We start from the raw sequence: 23,671 nt of genomic DNA, 5'->3' as shown, positions 1-23,671 counted from the left end.
TATTGTTTATATACTTCAACTAAAATTGTCACATGCATTAGACTTTCAAAATACACAGCGTTGGAATGTTAAAACTTAATTCTTTATAGGATTGTTATACCATTAAAGCATGCATTGCTTAACTCTAAAGTCATTACCTGAATTAAAATCTGAAGAAACCTTAACTGCGGAATGTTTTCAGTTTTATTTCGGAAGTAACAAAAAGCCTGCCAGAAGTGTCAGTCTGTAAAAGTTGTGAAAAAAATATGTCAATTTTATTTAAAAGCGGAAATCAATTCAATTAGACAGAGTGAAATCAGTTATAAGTCACTTTTGATGGTCTTATCGGTCTCATGCGAAAAACTTATAACCCAGATGTAAGGAAAATCAATTGAAGAGTTGAAAAACAATGGATTCGGATTTGGTAGAAAGATGAAAGCTTCGCAAGCTTTGTGTGTTTACCATGCTTGTTTTGAGGCAATGTTTATTGTACTGTGTGGTAGAGCTGGCTTCATCAATATTCACAATATTTATTGGGTTGTCTTTTTTCTTAGAGGAAGGTAGATAGTCGCAGGAAATAATACTTGGTTAGTGCTGTTATCGCTGATTTTGTGTCATTATTTTTGTTATTTGGGGACATTATTGGATAAGTGTCATTTCTGTGGAAACATTTATCAAATCCACGGACTTTGTCTTGGGCAGATAAATTGGACTAAGGGTGAAGTGGTGAATAATTTATACTGTCCTTATGATTTTCATGATGCATTCTGATAGTAAATGGTGGAAAAGGGTTTGAGACTACAACTCCCGTATTTTATACAATGTTTAAAATGGAATGGGTGCCAAGTGTTGATCCACTAAAACTTTAAGGCTGCATTCTATCTGTATGAAATAATTTGAAGCTGCATTCTGTCTGTATAAAAGAACTATATTCTGTACGTATGTATGAAATATTTTAGGGCTGCATTCTGTATATGTATGAAAGAACTACATTCTGTATGTATGAAATATTTTAAGGCTGCATTCTGTATAATGTATGAAAGAACTACATTCTGTATGTATGAAATATTTTAAGGCTTCATTCTGTATGTATGAACTGTTTTAAGGCTTCATTCTGCATGAATGAAATATTTCAAGGCTGCATTCTGTATGTATGAAATAGTTTAAGGCTGCATTCAGTATGTATGAAATATTTCAAGGCTGCATTCAGTATGTATGAAATATTTCAAGGCTGCATTCTGTATGTGCGAAATAGTTTAAGGCTGCATTCTGTATAAAATATTTCAAGGCTTCATTCTGCATGTATGAAATATTTCAAGGCTGCATTCTGTATGTATGAACTATTTTAAGGCTTCATTCTGCATGAATGAAATATTTCAAGGCTGCATTCTGTATGTATGAACTATTTCAAGGCTGCATTCTGTATGTATGAAATATTTCAAGGCGGCATTCAGTATGTATGAAATATTTCAAGGCTGCATTCTGTATGTATGAAATATTTCAAGGCTGCATTCTGCATTTATGAAATAGTTTAATGCTGCATTCTGTATGTATGAAATATTTCAAGGCTGCATTCTGCATGTATGAAATAGTTTAATGCTGCATTCTGTATGTATGAAATAGTTTAAGGCTGCATTCTGTATGTATGAAATAGTTTAAGGCTGCATTCTGCATGTATGAAATATTTTAATGCTTTATTCTGTATGTATGAAATAATTTAAGGCTGCATTCAGTATGTATTAATTAAACTGAGGCTACATTCTACCTGTATGAAATAATTTAAGGCTATATTATGTCTGTATTTCAGAATTTGAGGCTGCATTCTATCTGTCAACTCTGTCTGTATGAAAGATCAACTTAGGACTGTACTCTGTCTCTATGTAAAAACAACATAAAACAGAACTCTGTCTGTATGTAAGAACAACTTAAAACTGAACTCTGTCTGTATGTAAGAAAACATAAGACTGAATTTTGTCTGTATGTGAGAACAACTTAAAACTGTACTCTGTCTCTTTGTAAGAACAACATAAAACAGAACTCTGTCTGTATGTAAGAACAACTTAAAACAGAACTCTGTCTGTATGTAAGAACAACTTAAAACTGAACTCTGTCTGTATGTAAGAAAACATAAGACTGAATTTTGTCTGTATGTGAGAACAACTTAAAACTGTACTCTGTCTCTTTGTAAGAACAACTTAAGACTGAACTTAGTATATGTATGAAAGATCAACTTAAGACTGAACTCTGTCTGTATTTAAGAACAATTTAAGACTGCAATGTGTCTGCCTCCCCAATGTTTTTTATTTCTATTTCTGCTTTATTTACTGAAAAGTGTTTGTTTTTCATTCCATATCTAAGCATATTTGTTTTAGCCTGTCATTATGGATAAAGATGTTTGAATAGATACAAACTCTTGACAAGTTTAATCAGGAAGATTTACATTGAGGTGAATTTTGTGACTTTTTGATGCATTATTTTGACTTTTAAAAAGTGGTTAGTAAAAAAAAAATCTGAAATAATATTGTTCTTATTACGGTATGTAAGAATACAGGTTTGTTCATTAATTTGGCTTTTTAAAGATAAGGACAAATTCAAATGTGCATCTCAAATTATTTAAATAATGTAAAGAAGAATATTTAACAAATTTTGAATTTAACTTTAACCAATAGAATTAAGCTTTCACCTTATATTAATAATTTGTTACAATTTCAATGGCAACATTCTTGGAAAGAGTATATCATTTATAAAAATGATCTTCAGGAAAAATTATAAGACCAGAGAGAAATATGTAATATAATTCAGTTTGACATAAACTAGAATTGATTTTGACATCAATCAGCAATCTTACACGACATGTCTCCGAATTAAAGAAACCTTTGTTGCATTTCTACATTTTCATTATTTGCAAGGAGTCTGGTTTGAAAAATATTGTATATTGTGTAAAAAAAATTGGAAAAACAAAATTACATGATTAAAGAAAGGTGCTTGGAAAATTTTCTTTATTCTTTTCTGAACAGTTACAGTTAAAACTGTCTCCCGAAACAGTTAAGTGCTTTTATCCTAAAGACAATGATGATTAATAATTACTCCTCATGCAGCTTTTTGCGGTGGGAAGAGTTTTTATGACTTTTTTGTGTGCTATAGAGACATTAATGCTTGTAAAAGCACTTTGAAAACAACACAAAATTAAGTTAAGGAGAGAGGGGATTATATTTTAAGTAATTTTATATCAATTTTTTTATTATTTCTGTATACAGAAAATATGATTGCATTATTATGATAAGCCTCCAGGCTTGCACCTGAAGATGCTCGAGCATTATTTAGTGGAACGAAAATACTTTCTTCTTTTCAGTGTATTTACATAAACATATTTTTTTATATACTAAAAAAAACCTTAATAAAGAGATTATTGTTTGATTGTGTTTTTGTTGAAATAATAATAATAAAAAAAAAATATTATGATATTTACCATTTAGTTTCCCATAAATTAAAGCAAATGCAATGTACTTTAACATGACGTCATTTAAAGCTGCACCCTCACAGATTGACCGTTTTGACAAAAAAAAATGCCTTGGAAAGTGCTTGTATTTTTGCGCAAATATCTGAAAAACAATGATATAAGACTGTTGACAAAATATCAGATGGCAGTTTTTCATATATATATATGTTCGAAAATTGAAGTTTTGTGGCTATGGTTACAAATCACAGGTTTACTACGTACTGCTCATACAAGGAGCATTCCTATGAAGTTTCATAGAAATACTTTTAAAGCTACATACTTTACAAATTTTTAAGTGATGTGATTGGACACAACGAGACATTCACCATTCCTATAATTGCCACACAAAAATACAATAAAAACAACATAAATCTAGCGCAATCTGGCCCCCTGACCTTTTTCATGCCATGACCTTTAAGGCAAGGTGACAGTTCATATAAAACAAAACTGCAATCTGATGGTGGTGGTGTTAGTAGTTTATACTCTGGGTCCCGGCGTGAGCACATTGAAGGGTCCCAGAGTGACAGTTCAACCACCGCACACCTATCCTGGGCGGTGAACCAGTACTAGGTGCCTTCACTTCTGCAAGGAACTGACAACTTCTATACATGCCAGGGGCAGTGGTACAGTGCGAATGGTCGTAGAAAGGATTTCATAACCTATCACAACAGAAGTGACCTGGTCCGCCCGGGAATCGAACCCGGGTTGTCCGATTAACAGTCCAACGCTCTACCGACTGAGCTAACCGGGCGGACTGAATCTGATCCTTTGTCAGTAGTCTTATATCACTGGTTGTCTGACATTTGCTCAAAAATTGGCTTATTCTAGGACAAAAATAAAAAAAGTTGTCAAAATGGTCCATCTGTCAGAGTGCAGCTTTAAGGCATGGATACCCAAAATACAGTGCAATGGGTGTAGGTCTATTTCTGGATAACGATTGTTTATTCTTATGTGCACCTGCATACTTAGTTAATTTGTTTAAAAACGAAAATAATCACTGAATTTTACCTAGGGAAATCAATATGGTTACAAAGGACTTTTATGGTTAAAAACAAATTATCTAATTAACAGACAAAATGACTTGCCCGGTGTGTCTGGCAGGACCTATACGGTGCCTTCGTCTGTCATGAGAAAAGATATACAGCTGACAAACTGATATTTACATAGTAATGTTTATCTAGGGAAATCAAGATGATATGTTAGTAAGAAATATTTCAAGCAATATGGCTATTTTGCGTCATGCTTCAACTATTCATTTGCAAATCAATTCAAAGAAATTGTGCAGAATTGTATATTGTAAGATTTATATTTGTATATTGTAAGATTTATATTTAGCACTGTGAAAGAAAAAAAATGATTAAGGCGATTGATTTGATTCAAGTTTTTGACGTGTATTTTAAGTGATTTAATTTTAAAACCAGTTATTACAACATCCCTATCAAAGACTGCTGGACTATAAACCCTATTTTATTTTTGACCGAAAGTTTTGCAGACAACCTTAAAAAGATCTGCGTTTGTCTGGCTTACTAGAAGTGTTTGTTTTATTCTGTTGGCAAAAGGAACATAAAGCCACCAGCGTATAATTGATAGAATAACGCCCGTCTTGCAGATCAATGGGCAAAAAACAGTAATTGTGGAGATTGTACATAGGAGCATTTACTGCATATGTAGATCAAATTGAATATTGTTTCGAAAAATAATGTGATTACCCAGGCGTACATTTTCTCTTTGTAGTTATGGCAGGGTATAAAACCACTGTTCTATCCATATCAGTCTCTTCTATTATGTGTTGGCCTCCAGCGCTGCAGGAGTGACTAACTGCAGAATTATATTTTTTAAATAAAAAAGCTTACATGATATTGAATGAAATTTCTCTTCCCTGGCTGCATTATCAACTCATTCAGACAACGCGAAAACTTTTTCTCCTTCACAGGACATTGCGACAGGTAAACACTTAAAGTTTACCTGTCGCAACAAATTTTTACCTGTCGCAATGTTACAAACAGTATTCGGTTACATCAGCCTAAACCTTGATTTTAAGCCTCTACAAAAAAAGCTAAACATCATGTAAAAAAAAAATCAATATTCGAATCTTATGTCATAATTTTTTTCTTCCCTTGCCTCCCAAAAAAAACTCATATCTGGTTCGCCTACCCATGGAACAGCTAGATCTTACTCTTTTAATTTATCTTTAAATTAAAGATACAGTACAGTTATAAAATGTAACAAATTGTTGTACAAGTCAAACTCGGGCACAACATTTATGCAAAAACGAAAGTAGATTTCTTGTTATTGGCAATGTTAAACAGAGCGGAAAGAAAGTCAGCTCGGTATATTAATCATCATATTTAAATTAACACGATTGCTGGGAACCACTTCGCCGAAAATAAATACATTTTGTAATTTCTGAACATTTCCGTAAAATAAAAGTATTATAGTACGAGCTGAAATCGGAAACTTACGCGTTTTATCGGCTTTTACGGAAACATGTCGAAACAGGGTTTACAAATAGTGATACACGGATTAACACGCTGAATAATCATGATATAATAGTTAAAAATAACTCTGAACATTGATTTAGAAACTGAAAGTAAATTTTCCGAAAATTAAACGGTGCTGACTGTAATTTTTCACCGGACATTGTGACCGACCAAAACAAAAGTTTCGTCGGTCAAAATGGAAATATACCGGACATGTCCGACTGTCCGACGGACATTCGCATTGTCTGCTCATTACTTCAATCAATTGACATCATCTGGACATCAAAGTCATTATACTGATTTTCAAAACCAATGTGAGAATATAAAAACTGTTCCAGAGTTTATTTCAAATTTTATGAAAAAGTTCATTTGAAAACTGTTATTTTGAAAAAATAAATACAATTTGTATTGCAGTTTACTATCCTGGTGCACATTCGAGGTTATTTTGCAGCAATTATTTGCAACAAACTGATGCAACAAAACGATAAGATCTTTATTAAAAGCATTATTAGCATGACTGGAGGTTTGGTTTGTATAGTATCAGACATGTTCACTGCCTCATTGAATGCTTTAAAAAAAAAAACATCATTGTTGTCAATATGATATCATATGGCAAAGCAGCATTGATGAATGTTACATTGGCTCCATCAGTAGTCTGGTATTTCTTTGCCGAAATTGTCTTTTAAACTCAACTAAAAAGGATAATTACTATAAACCATCAAAGAACAAACTTTGGCTCCATCAGTAGTCTGGTATTTCTTTGTCAAAATTGTCTTTAACTCAACTAAAAAGCATAATTACTATAAACCATCAAAGAACAAACATTGGCTCCATCGGTAGTCTGGTTGGTATTTCTTTGTCAAAATTGTCTTTAACTCAACTAAAAAGCATAATTACTATAAACCATCAAAGAACAAACATTGGCTCCATCAGTAGTCTGGTATTTCTTTGCCAAAATTGTCTTTAACTCAACTGAAAAGCATAATTACTCTAAACCATCAAGGAACAAACATCGACTCGGTCAGTTGGGTATTTCTTTGCCAAAATTGTCTTTAACTCGACTGAAAAGCATAATTAGTCTAAACCATCAGAGAACAAACATTGGCTCCATCAGTAGTCTGGTTGGTATTTCTTTGTCAAAATTGTCTTTAACTCAGCTCAACTCAAAAGCACAATTATTAGACAGTCTGGTTGCATTGAAATAGGTTTTAATTGTAAATATTTGTGGACACTTCAGCCAATTTTATTTCCAGGAAGGAAGGAAACAATACAAGAAACATCACTCTTATCCATAGATTACATCCATTAAATTGGATTCTAGGAAGAATATATTAATCTTTGATTTTTGGGGAACAAATATGGTGAAATTGCTATTGTGCGAAGTATTCCAAATGGAAGGCTAGTTATTGTGTTATTGTATAAAATTGGAGGAGGAGGACTTTGATGGATTGCTGGAAGTTTATTTTGGATTACATCCGGAAAATTCTTGAAAAGATTTAGGAAACCATACAAAAAAAAAATATAGTTGTTTGCTGGAATAGCGTAGCACTTATTGGCTGTCATTAGTTTTGACAATTTATACAAATAAATGGAAGTTTCTTTTGGATAATTGGATGACAATTTAAATGTCCTGGAAATTGTTGGAACATCAGAATCTATCGAAATTAATGATATTTACTTGAAGATTTTGTCTCTCATTGACACTTATTCCATTTGGAAGTTAACACAAATAAATGGATGTTTCTTTTCTGGATAATTGGATGAAAATTGTTCAGAAAATTCTCTGAAATTCAGAATCTATAAATGGTGTTCCCCAGAAGATGTTTTCGCACATTGCGTCTTGTTTGCGTTGGAAATTTATGCAGAAGAATCTAAGAATCATAAATTATTAAAGGATGTTAATGTAACTTGTTGACTTGTTATGGGAAACTAAATGATGGTTCTACAGGATTTGACACACTCATTCCCGTTAATTTCAACAGAAATGTAGGGACATGTAATGATTTTGTGATAACAAAACTGTTAATGCGAGCCTGGAGTAATATTATAATTGATGTCACACTTAATTAACTAAAAGCTTTAGCAAGCTATGTTTAAGTTGTCAAAGAGTCCCAGCTTTAAGCTGGTGAGAAAAAAATCCATGGAGTTAGCAGAAAACAAGAGGAGGAGTTATTCCACTGGTACAGGTAAATTGATATGATGTTTTCAATTCTGATATATTTAGCTCCACTATTCGAAGAATAAGGAGGGCTATACTACACAGTGTCTGTGTCTGCGTCAGTGGTTGGTTAAAATTTTAGGGCAAGTTGGCATTTTTGTTTATAACTCCATTCATTATATTCACTTCAAACTTTACACAAATGTTCAGGACTGTCACACAATTAAATTACACAACTCCATATCATCCTAAATACAAATTATGGCCCCTGATTGACCAGCACTTAGGTTAAATTTTAAGTGCACATTGTGTCCGATTAAAGTTGTAGGACAATTTGGGATTTTCACTAAGAACTCTAAAACTTTATACTTTTTTTTAAAGGATGTAAGCCTATAACCAAACCATTTTATTTTTGGCCTTATCAGCTTAATTACTTAATTTTTTTGGCAGTGGCTATATTAAGATATTGTTTATATACTTCAACTAAAATTGTCACATGCATTAAACTTTCAAAATACACAACGTTGGAATGTTAAAACTTAATTCTTTATAGGATTGTTATTTATACAACATAAAAGCATGCATGCTTTAAACTCTAAAGTCATTACCTGAATTAAAATCTGAAAAAAACCTTAACTGTGGAATGTTTTCAGTTTTATTTCGGAAGTATTAAAAAGCCTGCCAGAAGTGTCAGTCTGTAAAAGTTGTGAAAAAATATGACCATTTTATTTAAAAGTGGAAATCAATTTAATTAGACAGAGTGGAATCAGGTATAAGTCACTTTTGATGGTCTTATCGGTCTCATGCGAAAACTTATAGCGGAGATGTAAGGAAAATCATTGAGTTGAAAAACAATGGATTTAGATTTGGTAGAAAGATGAAAGCTTCGCAAGCTTTGTGTGTTTACCATGCTTGTTTTAAGGCAATGTTTATTATACTGTGTGGTACCACTGGCTTCATCAATATTCACAATATTTATTGGGTTGCCTTTTTTCTTAGAGGAAGGTAGATAGTCGCAGGAAGATAATACTTGGTTAGTGCTGTTATCGCTGATTTTGTGTCATTATTTCTGTTATTTGGGGAACATTATTGGATTAGTGTCATTTTCTGTGGAAATATTTATCAAATCCACAGACTTTGTCTTCACAAATAAAATGGACTAAGGGTGATTAGTGATGAATAATTTATACTGTTGGTTACATGTTGCTTTTTAAGAAGCATTCTGATAGTTGGGTGAAAAGGGTTTTCAAGACTTAAAAGGGACTGTACACCAGATTGGCACCCAAAAAGTTTTGTTCTGTAACGAATCTCGGGACAATTATTTCATAAAATGTTTTACTCTTTAATATCATAATTGTAAAAAAAATACCAGAAAAAAAAATTTTGAGTCAGACACCGGTGTTCGCCAAAATTGCAGTCCAGTGTTGTATCCACTGTGCTACGAAGGCTTTACCCTTGGAATATTTAAGCTATAAAAAACTGTGAAAAAATAAATAAGTTGTAAACTATGTGGTACTTCCGTTAGTAAGTTTCAATGCATTGTACACATCGATACCAAGTTTATGACAGTTTTCAACAATTTTCTTTTTTTTCGCTATTTTATCATACGGAGTACAGCCCCTTTAAAACTCTCATATTTGCATACCTTGTCTATTATTGAATAGGTGCCGGCCAAGTGTTGATCCACTAAAAATTTAAGGCTGCATTCTGTGTCTATGAAAAAATTTAAGGCTGCATTCTGTGTCTATGAAATAATTTAAGGCTGCATTCTGTCTGTATGAAATAATTTAAGCTGCATTCTGTCTTTATGAAATAATTTAAAGCTGCGTTCTGTCTTTATGAAATAATTTAATACTGCATTCTGTCTGTTTTGTATAATTTGAGGCTGCATACTGTTTGTATTGCAGAATTTGAGGCTGCATCCTGTTTGTATTGCAGTAATTTAGGCTGCATTCTGTTCTGCCTGTATTGCAGAATTTGAGGCTGCATTCTATCCGTACGAAATTATTTGAGTCTGCATTCTATCTTTTAAAAAAAATAATGTAAGAATTTATGACTGCATATTGTCTTTATGAAAGAATTTAAGGCTGCATTGTGTCTGTATGAAAGAATTTAAGGCTGCATTGTGTCTTTATGAAAGAATTTAAGGCTGCATTGTGTCTGTATGAAAGAATTTAAGGCTGCATTGTGTCTTTATGAAAGAATTTAAGGCTGCATTGTGTCTTTATGAAAGAATTTAAGGCTGCATTGTGTCTTTATGAAAGAATTTAAGGCTGCATTGTGTCTTTATGAAAGAATTTAAGGCTGCATTGTGTCTTTATGAAAGAATTTAAGGCTTCAATTTTATTAAATTTGTGTCTGTATGAAAGAATTTTAGGCTGCATTGTGTCTGTGTGAAATAATTTAAGGCAGCTAATTCTGTTTGTATGAAAGAATTTAAGACTGCATTCTGTCTTTATGAAAGAATTTATGACTGCATATTGTCTGTATGAAAGAATTTAAGGCTACATTCAGTCTGTATGAAAGAATTAATGACTGCATTGTGTCTTGATGAAAAAATTAAATGCTGCATTCTGTCTTGATGAAAGAACAACTAAAGACTGAGTATGAAGAAACAACTTAATTAAGACTGAACTCAGCTTCCCAAATGTTTTATTTCCATTTCTGCTTTATTTGCTGAAAGGTGTTTGTTTTTCATTTCATATCTAAGCATATTTGTTTTAGCCTGTTATTATGGATAAAGGTGTGTTGGAATAGATACAAACTTTTGACAAGTTTATTATAATCAGGTCAGGCCCAACCCCCAAGTCAAGTTTGAGGACTATGGGTGCAGGTATTGTCGAGTTATCACTCAAAGAACATTTTTGCATTCAAGGTCACTGTGACCTTTGACCTGATGACCCCTGAAATAAAAGGGGTCATCTACTGGTCAAGCCCAACCCCCAAGTCAAGTTTGAGGGCCATAGGTGCAGGCATTGTTGAGTTATTTCTCAAAGAACATTTTCGCATTCAAGGTCACTGTGACTTTGACCTTTGACCCGATGACCCCTCAAATCAATAGGGGACATCTACTGGTCAAGGCCAGCCTCCATGTCAAGTTTGATGATCATAGGTCCAGGCATTGTTGAGATATCACTGGAAGAAGGTTTGTTTACTTTTTCCCATTAAAGGTCACTGTGACCTTGAACTTTGGCCAGATGACCCCCAAAATCAAAAGGGGTCATCTACTAGTCAGGACCAACCTTCATGTTAGGTTTAATGACCATAGGTCATGGAATTTTTAAGTTTGCCTTCAAGGTCACTGTGACATTGACCTTTATCTGGATGACTCCCAAAATTAATAGGGGTCATTACTGATCAGGCCCAACCTCTAAGTCAAGTTTGAGGGCCATGGGTGCAGGCATTGTCGAGTTACCACTAAGACAACCTTTTATCATTAAAGGTCACTGTTACATTGACCTTTGGCCTGAAGAGCCCTAAAATCAATAGTGGTCATCGACTGGTTAGTCCCAGCCTCCATGTCATAGTTGAAGGTCATGGGTGCAGGCATTGTCGAATTATCACTCAGACAGAATTTTATCATTCAAGGTCACTGTGACCTTCACCTTTGGCCCGATGACCCCCAAAATCAATAGGGGTCATCTACTGGACAGGCCCAACCTCCAAGTCAAGTTTGAGGGCCATGGGTGCAGGCATTGTTGAGTTATCACTCAGACAACCTGTTATCATTCAAGATCACTGTGACCTTGACATTTGACCCAATGACACCTAAAATCAATAGGGGTCATCTACCGGCCAGGCCCAACCTTCATGTCAAGTTTGATGACCATAGGTCTAGGCGTTGTTGAGTTATCACTCGGTCAAGCTTTAAAATCCTTTTACCATTAAAGGTCATGTTGACCTTTGACCTGATGACCCCTATAATCAATAGGGGTCATCTACTGGTCATGCCCAACATTCATGTCAAGTTTGCTGACTTGGTGTGAAGGTTGGGTCTGACTAGTTGATGACCCCTTTAGATTTTGGGGGTCATTTGGCCTAAGTTCTAGGTCACGTTGACCTTTAATGCAGAAAGGTTAACAAAGCTTCTCCCAGTGATATCTCAACAATGCCTGAACCTATGATCATCAAACTTGGAGGCTGGGCCTGGGCAGAGTAGATGACCCCTATTGATTTTAGGAGTCATTGGGTCAAAGGTAAATGCGATTATAAGTGACCTTGAATGTGAAAATATTCTTTCAATTGAGTGATAACTCGACAATGCCTGCACCCATAGTCCTCAAACTTGACTTGGGGGTTGGGCCTGACCTGAAGATGACCGCTGTAGATTGTAGGGGTCATTGGGTAAAAGGTCACAGTGACCTTGAACACAAAAAGCTTGTCTGTGTGATAACTTGACAATGCCTGCACCCATGACCCTCAAACTTGACATTTAGGTTTTGGGTGACCAGTTGATGACTCCTATTTTGAGGTCAAAGGTCATGGTCATAACTCATATTCATCATTAAAATTTCGTCATATTTACTTATTCCCTGCTGCGAAGAGGATACATATCTGCAAATATCAGTCAACACCTGAACATGATTAAAAGCTGTACCTAATATCCTCACTCTTTGAATGGTCATAATCTTAAAACTGCCCCAATTAGGCATCCAATGTCAATGACAAATCAGCTGTCATTTCGGTCCATGCATATTTCATTCAATTGTCCAAATAATCCCGACAACATGGCGCTCAGGGGAGGGGGGGGGGGCATAATGTTTGTCAAACATCTCTAGTTTGTACTTTGTTTTGAACCAGGATGTCACAATCAACTCTTGGGATTTTTTGCATATTTTGATTTTATGGATAGTAGCACCTTGTGTCAAATCCAAATCTGCAAATATCCACTCCAGTCGAATACAATACACCATCCGGAATCAGAACTCCAGTATTAATAACGCTATTTTATTTTGGACCAAAAGATTTTCAAACAACAATGAAAAGATCTCTAGATTGTCTGGCTTACTAGAAGTGTTTGTTTTATTCTGTTGGCAAAAGAGAACATAAGCCACCAGCGTATAATGAATATTTAGGCCCGTCTTGCTAGGCAGATCTGAATGGGCAAAAAAAATAATTGTGGAGATTGTATGTAGGAGCATTTACTGGCTTATGTAGATCAAATTGAATATTGTTTCGAAAAGTAACGTTGTTGCTTGTGCGTACATTTTCTCTTTGTAGTTATGACAGTGCATTAAACCACTGTTCCATCCTTATCAGTCTCTACTTTCATGTCTTGGCCTCCTGTGCTGCAGGAGTGACTAACTGCAGAATTTATTTTTTTTTAAATAAAAAGCTTACATGATATTGAACATTTCTTTACCCTAGCTGAATCATCAACTTGTTACTTTAATCAATTGACATCATGCGGACTAACATCAGCTTCGTTATATCGATCTTCAAAACCACTGCAAGAATATAAAGACAGTTCCAGGGGCAGTTTACAAATTTTATGAAAAAATAAATTTGAAAACTTTTATTTAAAAAAAATAAAATGTTTTTTACTTCTGGGTTATTTCGCAGCAATTTTTTGCAACAAACCCATGAACAAAACGATGCAATATATTGATAAGATCTTTATTAAAAGCGTTATAAGCATGACTGGAGGGTTGTATATAAACAGGCATGCTCACTCACTGCCTCAGTGCATAAAAACAATGCATCATTGTTGTCAATATGATTTCATACAGACAAGGAACATACATTGGTTCCATCAGTATTTTTGGTATTTCTTTGCTTAAATTGTCTTTTACTCAATTCAAAAGCACAATTATTAGACATTCCAGTTGCATAGAAATAGGTTTTAATTGAAAATATTTGCGGACACTTCAGCCAAAATTATTTCCAGGACTTTGGAAGGGAACAAAACAGGAAACATCCTGCTCATCCATAGAACTTCCATTTTATTGGATTCTTGGAAGAATATATTAATCTTGGATTTTTAGGGAACAAATATGGTGAAATTGCTATTGTGCGAAGTATTCCAAATGGAAGGCTAGTTATTGTGTTGTTGTATAAAATTGGAGGAGGAGGACTTTGATGGAACGTTGGAAGTTTATTTTGGATTACGTCCGGAAAGATTAAGGAAGCTACACAAAAAAAATATATTGTTGTTTACTGTAATAGCTTAGCACATATTGGCTCTCATTAGTTTCGACAATTTATACAAATAAATGGAAGTTTCTTTTGGGATAATCAGGATGACAATTTAAATGTCCTGGAAATTGTTGGAACATCAGAATCTATCGAAATTAAAGATGTTTACTTGAAGATTTTGTCGCTCATTGACACTTATTCCATTTGGAAGTTAACACAAATAATGGATGTTTCTTTTCTGGATAATTGGATGAAAATTGTTCAGAAAATTCTCTGAAAGTCGGAATCTATAAATGGCGTTTCCAAGAAGATGGTTTCACCCATTGCCTCTAATGTTCACATTGGAAATTTATGCAGAAGAATATAAAAATCGTAAATTATTAAAGGATGATAATGTAACTGTTGACTTGTATGGGAAACTATAAATGATGGTTCTGCAGGATTTGACACACTCATTCCCATTGAAACTTTCTACAGAAATGTAGGGACATATAATAATTCTGTGATAACAAAATTGTTAATGGGAGCTGGAATAATATATTGATGTGACACTTAATTAACTAAAAGCTTTAATAAGCTATGTTTAAGTTGTCAAAGAGTCCCAGCTTTAAGCTGGTGAGAAAAAATTCCATGGAGTTGGCGGAAAACAAGAGGAGGAGTTATTCCGCTGGTACAGGTAACTTAATTGCTATGATGTTTTCAATTTAAGTATTTTATTAGCTTGACTATTTTAAAAAATAAGGAGGGCTTTACTACTCAGCCCAGCATCTGTGTCTACATTGTCAGCATCAGTGTCTACATCGTCAGCATCTGTGTCGGTGTCGAGTTAAAGTTTAATATGGCAACCCCAGTAAAAATGTTATTGGAAATTATGAAATACCACATAATACCAGAACTGGAATACAAGTTCTGCATTTCAGTGGTAAATATAAGGCCTAAAAAAAAAAAAAAAATGGTTCGGGTTTCCCGACCCCACCTACGAAATAGGTGCCGTCCCTACTGTTTTTATAGTCAGTTTGAAAAAAAAAAAAATGAAAAAATAAAAAAAATTCACTTTGTAGTTGAAAACCTTAAATGCTGATAGAGAAGATAACTCTAACACCATTATCCAATGAAGAAAATTACATTCTTATATAAAGCCTAATAAAAAAAAATAAAAAATCAAGCCTACCTACTCTAACTATTTTTGAAAAAAGATGTAACTAACTAAACAATTATTTTTTAGGCCTAATTACACTGGTATTCCACTGGTAACAAAAAATCAGTAGTGGTATGCCACTGGTCAAATTTATTTTTTTCAGCTGTATACCACTGGATTTCCAGCGGACATGTTGATGATGGACTCAGACTGGATTAAGGAAAATCAGATTTGAATGAAATTTAATTAGGTTTAGTACTTAATGTATAATAAATTAGAAGGGTTAGTTTGGATTAAATGGTAACAATTGTGGCCAGAGGTTCACATATCTGTATACTCAATGCAGTTTGTTTTTTTGGTGCATTTTACAAAATCAAGCTCACAAAATTGATAAACAGAAAATGTGAATCCTTCTTTATTGTCATATGCCCACATAACAATGCAAAATACTAAGTGTTCTGAGGAACGTACTATTTGAAAAATTGCTATTAAACGCTGGATACTTTCGTCATCATATTGATGTGCATTGAGGATACCAATCGGGAAACATTAATAATTATCCACAACACTGGACGATGGCATTATCATCCATTTACGAATAATAGATTTATATCTGGAGATTTCTATAAAATAAATGCATTATTTGTGTATATGCATTAAAACTACTAATTATCTACATAAAGTGAGGATGGCATTTATCAGTTTTCTTTCATACATAACAAATGATTGTATCCCGTCATATAGCAGAATTGTATAACATTTATCTGAGTGATGGCTTGAATTATTAAACATATTTCTATGGAATGAACCAGCAATCATCGGTCAGAATTGACTTTTGCCACATTTAAGGTAATACTGTAAATTGGTTCAATTTCGCTTTTCATTTATTGGATGGTTTGTTGGCCTTTCAAGACTTGATAAATACATGTTGAGAGAGGGTGTGGAAGATGTGGATCTTCCCAGTGGAAGTTGGATGTAGAGGCTTTCCATCACAGTCAGTGTGGAAAATGCTGGGAGCTGTGGGCATCAAGGGACGAATCAGAAAGACCGCCGTCCACGCTCTTGGGAGAGCTGCAGAGAGGGTGTTCAGTTGGCTCTGGCTATGATGCAGTGAACCAACTCGGAAGCCAACGTAGAGGAGGAAGTGACTGATCACCACTACCTGCCCCGCCATCTAGAGGTTGTACCGAGATAAAGGGCGTACAGATGGGCACTCTGTTGAAAAATGTCTATGTTAAGCAGTACATCTGTATCTTCACAACAAGGAAAATGGTCAAGGCATCATCATATCCGTGGTGTCGTTGTCTGGTCACTCCATCATTGTAGTGCAAAAACTTGAACCTTAACCAAAACTCAAAAACTGGTCAAAACATCTGAATAAAACTTGGTACAAAGGTTGAAAGAGACAATATGTTCATTTAAAGCAAGGCCCATAACTCTGTCTTGAATAATTGTTGAGTTATGCTCCATTTTTGACAGAAAAACAACAACACAACAGATGAGCATTGGCGTTTTCGCCACTTCAAATTGCAAATTCCAAACTCAAATAAATGTCATAATCTGCAAACAGAAATGCCAAAAAATACCTTCATGGCACTCTTAAATGATAATTCTCATTAAAATATAAGTATATATTCAAAATATTGTTGAATATGGATCTCTCAAATTGAAGGCATTACCTAGACTACACAAGAAGGCATTACCATACAGAAGACTAGATTAAAGGAACTTTCATAAGTTCTAAATTATAGAGTATGTTTCAAATGGATGTAAAATCAGCCAACAGTTTTATGTTATTTGTATGTAAATATCTTGCCCATTCTATACCTTATTTGTATGTAAATAGTTTTCCCAAAAGCCTAAACCATGTCATTTACTTTCCAAGTTGGCATCAAGTAATTGGTAGGTTTTCATGATTTTATCTGAAAAAGACAGCTCTAGAAAATGCTCCGTTTGTCTTGTACAGGCTGATTTTGTCTCTGTTTGGAAGAAAAAAAGGTACAGTCAAAGTGCTGGTGTCCTTGAAAATCTTTCCTGTGGAATCTTAAGGGTATCATTATAGGTTAAAACCAAAGAGAAGAACTTTTAAAGATGCACTCTTACTCCTAATTAAGATATACCACAACTAATAATATTGTTTTAATATTCATAATATATAATTTAATAATGGCCAGTGATTTAAATCATTGTTGAGTTGTGCCCATTGACCATTGATTTAAATGATTGTTGAGTTATTCCGCTTGGCCAGTGATTTAAATGATTGTTGAGTTATTCCCTTTGTCCAGAGCTTTAAATTATTGTTGAGTTATGCCCCTTGGCAAGTGGTTTAAGTATTTGTTGAGTTATTCCCCTTGACCAGTGATTAAAATAATTGTTGAGTTATTCCACTTGACCAGTGATTTAAATTATTGTTGAGTTATCCCCCTTGATCTGTGATTTAGATTATTGTTAACTTATGTATCTTGGCCAATGGTTTGAATAACTCTTGGTAAGTTGTGTGAATGATTGCTGAGTTATGCCCCTTGACCTGTGATTTAAGTAATTGTGGAGTTATTCCCCTTGGTCAGTGATTTAAATAAATGTTGAATTATTCCCCTTGGCTAGTGATTTAAATGATTGTTTAGTTATTCCCCTTGGCCAGTGATTTGAATATATTTTGAGTTATTCCCCTTGGCCAGTGATTTGAAAAATTGTTGTGTTATGCCCCTTGACCAGTTATTTGGATGATTGTTGAGTTATGCCCCTTGGCCAGTGATTTAAATGATTATGGAGTTATTTCCTTTGCCTACAGATTTAAATGATTGTTGAGTTATTCCCCTTGGGCAGTGATTTAAATGATTGCTGAGTTATTCCCCTTGACCAGTGATTTAAATGATTGTTGAGTTATTTCCCTTGGCCAGTGATTTGAATAATTGTTGAGTTATGCCCCTTGACCAGTGATTTAAATGATTGTTGAGTTATGTCTCTTGATCAGTGATTTGAATAATTCTTAAGTCATTCCCCCTTGATGAGTTAATAATTGTTGAGTTATGCCCCTTGGCCAGTGATTTAAATAATTGTTGAGTTATGCTCCTTTGCCAGTTATTTAAATATTTGTCAAGCTATACCTCTTGGCCAATGATTTGAATAACTCTTGGTAGTTGATTTGAATGATTTTGATAATTGTTTAGTTATTCCCCTTGGACGGTGATTTAAATAGTTTATGAGTTATGCCCCTTGGCAAGTGTTTTAAAATATTGCTGAGTTTTGCTCCTTGGCCATTTATTTAAAAAAATGTCAAGCTATGCCTCTTTGCCAACTATTTGAATAACTCGATCTTGATAAGTGATTTGAATGATATCAATAACTGTTTAGTTATTTCCCTTGGCTAGTGATTTAAACAGTTGTTGAGTTTTGCCCTTTGGCGAGTGATTTAAACCATTGTTCAGTTTGGATCTTTAGTGATTAAAAAAATAATTAGTTAGACCCCTTTGCAAGTGATTTGAATAACTCGATCTTGATAAGTGATTTGAATGATATCAATAACTGTTTAGTTATTTCCCTTGGCTAGTGATTTAAACAGTTGTTGAGTTTTGCCCTTTGGCGAGTGATTTAAACCATTGTTCAGTTTGGATCTTTAGTGATTTAAAAAAATAATTAGTTAGACCCCTTTGCAAGTGATTTGAATAATTGTTGAGTTAGGCCCCTTGGCAACTGATTTGAATAATTGTTGAGTTAGGCTCCTTGGCAACTGATTTGAATAATTGTTGAGTTAGGCCCCTTGGCAACTGATTTGAATAATTGTTGAGTTAGGACCCTTTGCAAGTGATTTAAATTGTTGTTGAGTTATTCCCCTCGCCAATGAAATTATTATTATTATTATTATTATTATTTACCAAACTTATATAGCGCCCATTTCATATACACGTTCAAAGGCGCTTTACAACGATATAATCTGATAGTTAACTACAATATCATTAAAATACTAGACAGCTTTTGAACAATAAATGTACGACATACTAAAAAATATGAAACACAATTAAATAAAATGTGGTATTCAACTGGTCGTCTGAATTAAAAACAATAAATATCAATATCATGCGATAGAAAATAGTTTAGCGAATCTTTGAAAATATTAAAAATGATATAGTAATACAATTTACACCCGACATCTAAATTGCATTTATATATTTAATCAATAGTCTAAAACAGTTTACACAGGATATGTAACTGTACTAAAAGATCATGTTAGAATTAAAACAGTTTGTAAATTTATGTTTAAAATCATGTAATGGTCACACAGTCTTCGTGAATCAGTCACAGATTATTCCTGGTAAAAATGCTATTCATATGCTTGTTTGAAATAGTGTGTTTTAAGTGCACGTTTGAAAGAACACAATGAACTTGAGTCTCTCACAACGGATGGTAGGTCGTTCCATAGTTTCGGAGCTGCATATTCAAATCGTCGGTCGCCATAGGTTACAATTTTACTTTTTGATATCACTAAAGTAAGTGCTTTGTTTTGAGATTGCAGGTTCCTTCGTGGTTTGTAAACACTTAACATTTCTTCCAAATATTCTGGTGATTTTCCGTTTAAAGCTTTGTAGGTATGCGTTAAAATTTTAAACTGAATTCTGTATTGCACTGGAAGCCAATGTAGTTCTTTAAGTAAAGGTGTGATATAATCGTACCGAAAGGTTCTGGTGATGATGTGGGCAGCTGTATTTTGAACGATCTGCAGTTTGTTGATTAATGTTTGAGGTACTCCATACAGTAGTGCATTGCAGTAATCAAGGCGCGAGATAACCAATAAAGTCACAAGTTGTTTAGATGCATCAATTGTCAGATGTTTCTGAATTCTGCCTATTTGTCTAAGATGTAAATAACATGATCTGCATACCGTGAACTTCCATGTTCATGTTTGAATCAAAGATGGCACCTAAATTTTTTACATTAACAGACTCAGTTTAACTTTCGAGTCACCGACGGTTACCGATAGATCGTCAATGTGTTTGGAGTTATGAGGAGATGAGAACATGATGACTTCTGTTTTATCAGTTTTAAGTTTGAGCATGTTTAAATTCATCCATGATATTATGTCTCGAAGGCACGATTGAATGCGTTGTAATGTTTCTTAGAAATGTCATCTAATGGTTTGAAAGATAGATACAGCTGTGAGTCATCAGCATAGAGATGGTAATGCAGCCCATGCTCTTTGCAAATGCGGCACCAAGAGGTTTAGTGTACATTGTATATAATTGCTGTATTACTTTGTAATTTGAAAATGATTTTCATAAAATGCCATGATTTCTTATATGGAAGAAAAAAAGTCATTTATTTTTCATGTATGCCGTCTACATGATCAAATTCAATAACAGGCAAGTTGTCTATGTGACCAATTGGGTCAAACTGTTAATTTGTTATCATTTATATTTTAAATTTTATGGAACTTATCACAGCTCTAGCTGAGCAGGCTTGTGATATATTTCATAAAATTCAAAACTGTAAATGATACTTGCATCTTTGAGGTAGCCAGACTTAATATGCTGCATGTCCCTGGCTTTTAAATCGAGCAATGTCAACATCTAGCTCTACCGAAATTAGTTTTTCATCAAATTCCAAAATTTAAATGCTGGATAATTAAAACTTCAATGCATGCCCCAAATGCTTTTAAATCGTGCGACGTCAACATCTAACTTTACCCAAATTAGTTTTTCATCAAATTCGAAAATTTACTTCGTGATTGCTCATTGCATGGGAAAGAAATTGGTTCGTTAGTCTGGCATTAACAGGAAAGGAAATTCAGCTCTGAGGTTTCACATCCATCTATCACAAATGACATTCTAGCCTTGTGAGCTGTCTGAAGTTTGTTGGGGTATAAGCAAAAACGATTTATCGGCTTCTTACTTTGATTCCTCTTAGAATATTTTAGCTTTCTCCCCTTATATTCGTGTTGCAGCTGCTGAATTGTCCTTTTATGTGCTTTCCTAGACGGTCGGACATTAAGTTTGGGCTCTGACTAGACATTATTTGCACGCATATATGGAATCTAAAGAGAGTGCAACACTTAGATAATGGCCTTTTGGTTCAAATTTTATTGCTTCCTTTTTATATTACCTGTGGTTTTCCATTAAAAAAATCTATAATAAAAAAGAATAGGTGTAGTGACGGCCTTGGTGTTATCGTTGTTGTTGTACAAATATTTTAACCTCGGCCAAAACTCAAAAACTGCTTGATATTCGAATGAATATGGTTCAAGTGTTTCCAGAGACTTTGTTGACATGTACAGCAATGTGGATAACTCTCTCTGATCGTAATAATTGTCCCGTTATTCCCCTTACTCCATTGAACAAAGTTATGATTTGCTATTTGTTCAATGAATCTTGGTTCAAGTGTTTCCAGAGACATTATTTACATGTATAGCAAGGCCGATAACTCTCTCTCTGTCAGTGACTCTGGAATTGTACAGTTATTCCCCTTACTCCATTGAAGGAAAAACAAAGATATGAGTTTGTATTTGTTCAATGAATCTTGGTACAAGTGTTTCCAGAGACATTATTTACATGTATAGCAAGGCTGATAACTCTCTCTCTGTCAGTGACTGGAATTGTGCAGTTATTCCCCTTACTCCATTGAAGGAAAAACAAAGATATGAGTTTGTATTTGTTCAATGAATCTTGGTACAAGTGTTTCCGGAGACATTATTTACATGTATAGCAAGGCTGATAACTCTCTCTGACTGACTGGAATTGTACAGTTATTTCCCTTACCTCATTGAAGAAAAACAAAGATGAGTGTTGATATTCGTTACATTGCACTCTTGTTTTAAAGTGACACTCATATGAGTTAGCGCGCATCTTTAATCTTGGTACAAGTGTTTCCAGATACATTATTCACATGTATAGCAAGGCTGATAACTCTCACTCTGATTGATGCTGGAATTGTACAGTTATTTCCCTTACTCCACTAAGGACAAAAAAAGATAAGCAGCGGGTTTTTTCCACTTTTAAGGGAATGGTGGTGGGGCCCTATGATAGGGGAATAAACGTGTTGTTTTTGCTAAAAGGGGAAATTTCTAACATGATTCCACTTGATTTCAAACCTTGTTTTCAACCAACCTATCTACATAATTCATGAATGGCACTATTTGCTACATTTTCTTATTTTTTTAAAGGGATTTTTTTCACCTGAGCAACGGACAAATAAATACCTTTGGAGAAGGAAATAGGGTCCAAAAAGGGCCCAAAACACAAACCTACCATAAATGACTTGTTATTAGACGATAGGGGTTATAAGACGCAGGCAAAAAAATGCGTGAAAATTGAGAGAAAAACTTTTAATCTATGTTTTGGGTTTTAGGACGCATCAAAAAAAAAGTTAAAATCGCCTGCCAAAATCAGCCACCTTGTTTGTTGACAGTCACAAATATTTTGTTTTTCGTGAAAATGGCGATGGTTATTTTTAAAACCATACATAGCAAAATATTCTTTCTGACGGTGTATTGTAAACGATAACATGTCAAGAATGAAAAGTTTTGTACTGCAAAAAACTTATATTGTACGTGTTCTCAAAATGTCAACACCTACAGGAAAGTATAAAGAACGTGACAATGTTCGAAAAACAAGACTTTTATCGCAACAGTTTGTACTATTGGTATGTTAAACTGCTTAAAGGCAGAGCGTGTTTTTCGCACCCAATCATACCACTGACAAAAATATTTCGACAGTGCACTGCTATGCTTCTTTATTTGCATGTTTAACTATTGTTTTATACAAAAAAATATTGAATAATTTTATTCGTACAATAATGAAAAAATTTAAGATACACCGTATCCCGATCTTTAACTGCTGATTTAACCCGTATAAACTTGATCGAGATGAGGCGAGTGACATCCCTTTCTACATAAATCTAAACAAACTAGTTTTTCACCATTTATTTCTCTGTAGTTCTGTCTTCCAAATCTTTAATATAGATATTTTTTTTATATTTACTACACATTAACACGTCCCAAAATGTAATTGATAATGTGTTCGCTGAAGTTCTTTAGCTAATTTCTCTGAAGAGCCAATATCAGCCCGAAATCGACATCAGAAAAAAATGTCAAAAGCTTGATACTGGTTGTAAGACACAGGCAATTTTTTACATCAAAATCTGAGGGGAAAAAGTGCGTCTTATAACCAGCCATTTATGGTAATAAGCTTTTTTCTTCTTTCATTGGCACTCTTGTTTTAAAGATGTATTAATAGTTCTCTGCATGGTATAAGTCCTTGGCCCTGTTCCAATAAAGATTGTTAGGCTTAAGA

The 23,671-nt window shown here is 34.1% G+C and overlaps 1 protein-coding gene across 9 annotated transcripts in view; it reads left to right on the top strand.

The window, feature by feature from the left end:
• LOC128230092 (oxysterol-binding protein-related protein 8-like) overlaps positions 1 to 23,671 on the top strand; it is a 118,632-nt gene that overhangs the window by 23,929 nt on the left and 71,032 nt on the right. Inside the window, exon 1 of one of the 9 annotated variants that reach the window (XM_052942095.1) lies at positions 8,084 to 8,144. The exons of 7 other annotated variants lie outside the window; for them this stretch is intronic. In XM_052942095.1, coding sequence (XP_052798055.1) covers positions 8,099 to 8,144 — 46 coding nt within the window. In that variant the 5' untranslated portion in view covers positions 8,084 to 8,098. Of the gene's footprint in view, positions 1 to 8,083; positions 8,145 to 14,474; positions 14,928 to 23,671 lie in introns of those variants that run through there. One more of the 9 variants, XM_052942093.1, reaches the window with a different exon arrangement.

Source organism: Mya arenaria, chromosome 4 (genome assembly GCF_026914265.1).
Source record: "Mya arenaria isolate MELC-2E11 chromosome 4, ASM2691426v1".
Taxonomy (NCBI): Eukaryota; Metazoa; Mollusca; class Bivalvia; order Myida; family Myidae; genus Mya; species Mya arenaria.
Note: the sequence above shows the minus strand (reverse complement) of the source record. Positions and strands in the feature narration are given on the sequence as shown.